Source organism: Saccoglossus kowalevskii, chromosome 3 (assembly GCF_978046115.1).
Source record: "Saccoglossus kowalevskii chromosome 3, keSacKowa6.1, whole genome shotgun sequence".
NCBI classification, from domain to species: domain Eukaryota; kingdom Metazoa; phylum Hemichordata; class Enteropneusta; family Harrimaniidae; genus Saccoglossus; species Saccoglossus kowalevskii.
The window spans coordinates 33,586,874-33,595,420 of NC_140643.1; the positions used below are offsets into that span (position 1 = coordinate 33,586,874).

General features: G+C 34.3%; 1 protein-coding gene across 1 annotated transcript; it reads left to right on the forward strand.

Moving 5' to 3' along the window:
* The first annotated feature begins 88 nt into the window (after positions 1 to 88).
* LOC100367279 (complex I assembly factor TIMMDC1, mitochondrial-like) lies at positions 89 to 5,705 on the forward strand. The gene is made up of 7 exons (XM_002738529.4): positions 89 to 410; positions 1,200 to 1,365; positions 2,425 to 2,513; positions 3,053 to 3,120; positions 3,868 to 3,946; positions 4,457 to 4,567; positions 4,947 to 5,705. Exons 1-7 carry the CDS (start codon positions 310 to 312, stop codon positions 5,068 to 5,070), a joined length of 738 nt encoding a protein of 245 aa, XP_002738575.1. The 5' UTR covers positions 89 to 309; the 3' UTR covers positions 5,071 to 5,705.
* Positions 5,706 to 8,547: the final 2,842 nt, after the last annotated feature.

Here is an 8,547-nt window from a genome sequence, read left to right on the forward strand (position 1 = left end):
TTAAAAACGTGAAAAAATACAAACAACGCACAATGTGACATTTGACCTTTCTTGGTCACCTGACACCTACACGTGTCTCCTCTGGAAGGTCATACACATGAGAACGATGTTCAGCGTGCATCTAAGTTTGTCTCTGAACCAAGCGAATCCAGTACTCTGAGCTGGACAACGAATTCTTTTTCTATAAAATTGATGAAATCAATGTCCATGGATATATATATATGCGTATATCAAATTTAAATTTGTAGTTGCCATAACAGCAAGTTATGCAAATGCGTTAATATAGGTCTATGTTCATCACCAACTAAGATGACATCGAGTGAAAAAGAGTCAGTAACTGGTAGAGATGAGATACAACTAGATTGTGATAATGGTGGCATTGAATCAGTCAAGAGGATATTTCGTAGGAAGTAAGTCAAATTGGGGAAAGACTTTCAAATATACCCGCACCTCTTACCCAAATAATACCCCCCCCATTAGTTGTATATGCCCCTCTGGATAACTATAGAGACATATACTATTAATTTGAAGGGAAATAAAGTGTAGGGGTCATGTTAGAGTTAGGAATAGAGATGGGGGTACATTAGATAGTCTTTCTGTTTATTAATTTCTAAAGTCAAACTGAAATGAGAAGTTTCTAGTGTATAACATTGAATAGTTTTCAACTGACATTGTTGCTCGTCGATGTGCATTGATTTAACTGCCATTGAATTTCTTGGATATTCACTAAAAAACACATGAAAATTAGTATATTTATTTCCACAAATATGACATGTTCTTGACATAACAAACTCATTCTTTATATATTAAATGAATGAAATATGACAAATCATGTGTGATATCATTTTGTACTTTTAAATTGCACCTCACATACCTCATAGAATTGTTATGTATATATATTTGCTACCCTGGAAAAAACATACCAAAAGAATCCTACTCTTTTCCAGGTACAAACATCCAAAAATGGATAACCATTTGTTAAAATTCTATATCCTTGCTAAGACAATTATAATATAGGTGTTTTATTGTCAGAATTAATGAATTATATGGCTTGACATGAAAAAAACAAAATTACAATAGATTTAAGAAAATTTTTTCAGACTTTTGCAGTCTACATGACTACATTACAGCTCATATATGCTTTCTTAATGTTACAATTCAGATCATAATTCATTGCTTTCATTTACCAATGTTTTCAGAGAAGATGGTCGATTATCTGATGAAATGGATGATGTATTAAGATTTAGTCTTGGCGCATTTGCACTTGGATTTGTGTACGGTGGATTGCCAGCTTCAAGTCTACTGCGGAGAAGATACATAGAAAAAAGCCAAGGAGAAGTTTATTCACACCGTGTTGATGCTGCGGTTAGTATATGAGAGGGGAAGTTTGACTTGGCCATTTTAGTCCCAACAAAACACTAAATATAAACATATTAATACATATACTATATATCATCAATCATATTTGAGTCGTACCTGGGCCAATTTCATTCAAACTATGGTATAGATATTGATGAACGTCAACCTTTTTCACGATCTGATTCATAATAGTTATTTTCTTTATTGCATTCGTATCCCTATTAGGATTTTGACTAAAATGCAATACAGATGTGAATAAAGACAAACAAACAATTAAAGTGAGAATAAAAATACACACAGGAAAATAAAAATAAATAAATAAAAAACAACTAGCAAATAAAAGTAGAGAAAAAAAAAATAATGGTAAAGTAAATTGGATTGTTTTTCACATTTGTGTTGGTGAATGTTTGGATTACTATTGCATGTACATGACCTTATCTTGAGATAGCTGACTATAATGTTTTCAGTTTTTCCTCTCTCGTTTTGAAACCGTATGTATTTTGGCTATTTGTATTATTGTTTTCTCATCTTTATTATTTAAAATATATTTTAATTTTTCTTTATTGTTTGCTAAGTGTTGGGGTGATAACAGCTGATAAAGTTTTTTTCTTTCTCCCGCATAGAGATCACATGTTAAAAGAAAATGTTCTTCGTCCTCTATGGCGTTATTTTCACAACATATACATTTTCTGTCAGATATATTCAAATCGGCAATTGATGTACTGGTCTGTTAGGTTTACTTTTACAGATATAATGAGTTGCATGTTTGTTTCAGTTATTTGTGGTGGTCACTATGGGCAGGTACATGGTCTTTATATACTTTGAATATAAACTGCATTGGGACTGCACAAAGTCACTAAGAGCAGATGGTCTTTATATAAAGACGATCACTAACAGAATATCATTTTTACACCAACAAAAGATAATAATAAATATTTTTTCAAATGGGTTCTTGTGATTGGACGAGATCACTAATATCTGAACAACCATTTTTTAAATTAATGCAAGCTTATTTTTTTACATAGGATATTATTGACTAAAACTGACATGTATTGTTTATTTCAGCGTCAGTCACAGCATGCCGGTGTCAGAGGATTGATACGATATGGCTGGAGATGGGGATGGAGGGTTGCTGCTTTGGCAGGAATGTTTCAGTAAGTAGCAGGTTATTTCATACTCGATTTTATTGTGTGTCCTACCTGTTTTACAATGGCAAGACATGGTGATGGTATCTATGTAGCTTTCTCTCTGCTAATATTTGAATGCACTGAATTCGCAACCAGTTCTACCCATGAAGACTGGGCAAAGACATTTATATCTTGTTGCTTTCAAAGTGAATCAATTTGGCACAGCCTGGCCATGGTCCTAGTTCATGATTTTTTTTTTTTAAATATAATTTAATTTATGTTATTTTCGTATACCAGTATTTTATTTAAATCAAATTTATTTGCTGGTATTTTTTTTAAGTTTGGATATTTGTGAAAGCCGAATTCCAGAAAATAAAATCAAATGAAAAAAAAGCCCAAACTAGGATCTTATTTTGATCAGATTAGATTAAGTAGAACTTAGAATTTTAGACCTCAATAAATTGAAGTGTACTGAATTTTTAGAAACAAAAAAACAAACATGCAGTTGAAATTGATCAATAGATATTACCATGGTAATTGGTATTTATTTGAATACTTGTTTGCAGAGGAGGCAGTCTTATCATCGCTCTATATCGTAACAAAGTAGATGTGTTAAATTACATAGCTGCAGCAGGTTAGTATATTCAATGTTTTCCTGTCAGTCCTCTCTACCCTCTAACTATTGATAGAAGTCTGAGTGGATCAATTGGGTCAAATACAATCACTCATGACCATATCTGGATCTTTAAAGGTTGATTTAACTGCTTCCTAGTAGTGAACATCAGCATTGCTGGGCAATATACAAGCCTGGTTCAGCACTAACTTCATCACCAGTGCTAGAAGATGCCTTGCTCTGCAGGCTACCGAACTATGAACAAGACAAACTGAGCTTACAACGATAGGAACCTTAAGCATTTTTTTTTCGCTTCCATTGAGACTATGACAGATCCAGCTCTGATGAAGATGTATCGCCACTGACCTGGGACCTGCTTAAACAAAAACACACAATAACAAGAATTTCCTGGGACTCAAAATGTGTGGCCATTATTATTTATTTCCTGTGGGACTTGTAATTAAGTCTCAGTCATTCTGTTTAGTCACATTTCAGAACTCTCAGGACCAAACATTTTATTGTGATCAGATCAAAGACAACAGACTTGCAGCCATCTTGCTTTTTGATATTACTTCATTGTAGGCATAAATAACATTCTCTCTAATTGCAACAGGGACTGTGTCATTAACAATGACTTGTTTTTACCCATATGTTGGATACTCTAGCTTGCATGGACTTTGTTCCAGTCAATACAATGATAAACAAAATTAAAGTTTATGCTTCATATCGGTAGGTTGCTGATGCTATCAATCGGTATTTATTTTTCAGGAATATCTGGTAGTTTATACAAAACCGCATTGGGACCACGAGGAATGGTAGCAGGTGGTATTCTTGGAGCAGTCTTAGGGTAAGAAACTTGTTAATTACATCATTGTTGTGTATTTTTACACACATCATTTAAAGTGTTGGAAACATTCTACATTTTCTTTTTGTCCACAATGCTTTATTTCTGATGGTAATAGCTGAATTTACAAACAACATAATCGTATTCTTATAATTATCTCGTTACCATGGTTTTTGTGTAGAAATTGTCATCTTTTGATAGGATAATTTTATGTATTTATATAAGTGGTTGACGTAAAAATAAAATATAAAAAAAAAAAGATGGCAGCCAAAAAAAAAAAAAAAAAATACAAACATGACAATTTGTCGTGGTACTTTCCTATCATTGTTTGTTTCAAGCTTACCAACTGGCTACCAATTTAGATGTTTAAATTCACCAAATCATTTCTACCATGCCAGGAGCAGAAATCTCTGGTATGTGTGGATAGATTTTGTTCAAACTTAGAAAATACAAAATGAAAACTGATAGAAACTGTGTGTATTTTTTTTCTTATACCGTTCAATTCATTTTCAGAGTACCGGTTGGGTTCTCTTTGGTTTCTCTGCAAAAACTAGCAGGTGAAGATGTTCTGGAAAAATTTCGAAGAATGAAACGAGACGTAATCTTGAATGATGCAAAAGAATTGTATGTATTTATTTTACTTCAAAATTAAGTAATAACTATTGACTTGTGTTGACATATCAGTCACGTTTGTATATATGACTTTTATTGTTTAACTGTCATGACTAGAATGGTATGGTTCATTAAATATGAAGGGAGTATTAATTGTCATGTAGTAACACAATGTACTGGTAATGTAAAATTGAATTCCAAGTTTTTATATTCAAATACTATTAACACTGTATTTTCAAGTTTTGCAGATACATTTATTAAATTAATTTGATATGACTGCCTGAGCAAATCTGTCGGCGACAGCATTGTAACACAACACTGACCATGTTGGGGGATACCAGGGTAATTCTAAATGAGTAGTTTAACTGACATTTCTTTTTTGGTCTCGTAGGAGAACAGCTGGAGAATTCTTAGATATTGCTTTGAATATGGCAGAAAAAGAGATGAAAGAATCTAATGAGGCTCTTGCTATGTCATCACCTCCTAAACCACAGTTACCATCACAGGAAAGCTGATACGGGATGAAGAATTTATATTTATTTTGACTTTATCAATACTGTAGAAATTATTAATTCTGGCAACACATCAATGGTATTGAATTGCACAACAATTTTAATTTGAAGCATTTTTTTCTTGTGGATTTGATGATTGAAATGTATTTTTTGTACATTATTTTTCTTTAAGAAGACTACTTCCCTATGTACCTATTAGCAAATTAGACACCAATTCTATTCCATTTTATTACAGTACCATAGGTAAAACATGTATTCCCTAGCTCTGCTCAAGTTTGTTATTTGAATCTTATGGTGCATGGTAGAATTGAGTTTGGCAGTGCTTATGCTGTGTTTTAATGATGGATAGTTTGCCTAAATTATGACCATAACATTTTTGTGTATTATTATTTTTAATTTTAAAATAGGGTTCAGTTGTAGTTAATAAGAATGCCATTGTGACTTCCCCTGTATATGAAAAAGTAAATGGGACTGAAAAGATTAAGGTTAAATCTTAAATCTCGATTTTTTTCAATTGAATTCTTGATTTTATTTAATTCTTGCATTAATACACTTATGTGACAATTTTTAGGTCCATAAATCACTTGTATAAACTTCTTTGAGGAAATGTTTAAATTCTGTGTTGAAAGAAAACAATATACATGATTTGTTATTATTTGACCGATAACACCTGAGCAGAGTGAAATCACTACTGGTACCGGTACTTAATGTATTCACCAATGGTGACTGCAGTGAGTGTAAAGTAATAATATTACATGTTTTTTCTTGATAAGCACTACTGTTGCCATACGCCAACCAGGCATGGCATGTTTGGACTGGGGTTTAGTATACACTTACAGCTTTGGTTTCAAAGAAAAATACATCTACCCCGTTCTCCCCATCACATAGTATATCCAGACGTTGCAGGCGAGTTCATTTTTTTTTGCGTCCTTGATTCTAGTTTTACTGCTTCACATCACCGTCCCTTGAGGGACGGTGTTCACATGTAGTATTTTGGAGTAGATGTTCTAAATTTGTTTAAAATGTACTTGAAACTTGAATTTATCGGCGATACACTGTACCACTCCTATAAGAATATAACCACTTTACTTGTCGCCTCAGTTTTCACTGATCTTGAAATATTAGAAGCTTACCAAGGGGTAGCCCTGCGTACAGTGCTGTGTGTACGGGGACTCGTTCGGTTGATAGATGTCCCCACCACAGCCCTGCGTACCTCCATAGACAAAGTCCGGGACTTTGAAAAATATAAATTTTTTAATGAAATAACATGCCCAGGTACCAAAAATGATGATTGATCACCAGATATATTCAGAAGTCGGAGTCCAATTGTGGATGAAATCGGCTACTTTGCCCTAAAAACAAACACATTCTTTTGCATTAATGAAATTAAAAATGGCGGCGTTTGAGTACATTTTGTCCGTCTTTACTAGTTGCTTTTTAAAGACATTTCAGTTTCAGATAACTTTGTAATGGTTGTTACGGATAACTATCGTCATTTCAACCGATTTCGGCTGGGAAACTACTTATTTTTAACTTGCGCACCAATTACGGTGCGCTCCCGGACTTTGTCTATGGGAGGTACGTAGGGCTGTGGTGGGGACATCTATCAAACGAACGCGTCCCCGTACACACAGCACTGTACGCAGGGCTAACCAAGGGGCATCCAAGGGTCTATAAATTATGTTTCATAATTGGCAATTTTTTTGACATTTTCAATGGTCAAGAGGTTCCTTTTTGAATTTTTTTTAGTAATCAAAGGGGTAGTATTTTTGTGTGATGTGTGGGCATTTGTAGGTCAATTTTACCATGATTTTGAACTAGTGTATATGTGTTTGTGTTCAGTTCAGTTGAGCATAAATTATGTATTCACTACATGATTTTATGTCAAATATATACGATACTCAGGATTTTTTCGTAAATTTGTTTTAGGGGGGTAGGTTTTTGAAGAATTTGGTCGCCAGGACCGTGATTTTCACTAAAAGTTAGTGCCTTGCATACTTGTATATAATTAATTTCTACGATTGGGTTTTGGTTTGCACTGAATCTGCATAAAATGAGTTCCAACACTGGATTTTATGTAAACAGAAACATTGTTGCACTATTGTAAGCATCGCACAGTGCTTATCAAGGAAACCATCACAATATTATTTGACACTCTGTGTAACGACCATTGATGACTATGCAAAGTAGTTGTTTTGATTCTCTCGGGTGTTGCCGATAGTACTGTCAAATACTTTATTAGTCCCTGTTCGGACGTAGTCCGAAAACGGGGACTTATGTTTTGCCCTGTGTACGTCTGTGCGTCCGTTCGTGCGTGCGTCCGTGATCACCTGCATCTCGAACATGCATGGACCGATTAAGTTCAAACTTCACTCATACATCACACATTATATGGGACATATGCACATGCATTTTTTTTATGATCCGATTAACGATAGCCGAATAGCGGCCATTTTAAGGCCAAAAATGCATCAACATCGCACATTTTCACCATTCCCGGACCCGGATCTCAGTTATGCATGGACGGATTTGGTACATACATTAAACATAATAGGACCTTGATGCACGTCATTTTTTTTTTGGATCGGATTTGAAATGGCCGACTGGCGGCCATTTTGTTTTAAAGAATTCAGTTCTGGATTCGTATCTGAGACATGCCTGGATTGATCGAGTTCAAACTTCACACACACAAGGTACATCATGTCACAAATATGTATGTGCATTTGTTTCATGATCTCATTAATGATAGCCAAATGGCGGCCGATTTAAGGCCGGAAATGCATTGAAATCGCACATTTTCACCATTCCAGACCCGGATCTCAGTTATGCATGGACGGATTTTGTTCAAATTTGGTACATACATTAAACATAATAGGACCTTGATGCACGTCATTTTTTTTTTTTGGATCGGGTTTAAAATTGCCGACTGGTGGCCATTTTGTTTTAAAGAATTCAGTTCTAGATCCGTATCTGAGACATGTCTGGATTGATCAAGTTCAAACTTCACACACACAAGGTACATCATGTCACAAATATGTATGTGCATGTGTTTCATGATCCGCTTAACAATAGCTGAATGATGGCCATTTTAAGGCCGAAAATGCATCAAAATCACGTATTTTCACAATACAAAACACCCAAAAAGTCTTTTCAGCAAAAATTAATTCCAGGTAAAATAAATTATTGTAAATATGTGATTGACAAAAGTAGACATTGTTTCTGTGAGTTTAGTCTATGTGCTGGATACAAATTGATGCTACATTAAAATCTAAAAAAAAATTTATTATGAATCAGTTTCAGGAAAGGCAATTTTTGGTTTTCAGCGCTTCTATTAGAGATGCGGTAATTGGTTTTTGCACAGTCCCCCTATCACCAGTGTGGCAACAACTATTGTTTTAGGTGTGAAACAGCTTGTTGTCTAATGTTTGATATTCTGCAAATCATAGCTAAACAATAAACGTATTGTCATTTGTCTGTTTC

Coding starts and splice junctions, on each gene's coding strand:
- LOC100367279 (XM_002738529.4), top strand. CDS start 310: ATGACATCGAGTGAAAAAGAGTCAGTAACTGGTAGAGATGAGATACAA. Junction 3,121..3,867: donor AAATTACATAGCTGCAGCAG/GTTAGTATATTC, acceptor TTTATTTTTCAG/GAATATCTGGTAGTTTATAC. Junction 4,568..4,946: donor TTGAATGATGCAAAAGAATT/GTATGTATTTAT, acceptor TTGGTCTCGTAG/GAGAACAGCTGGAGAATTCT.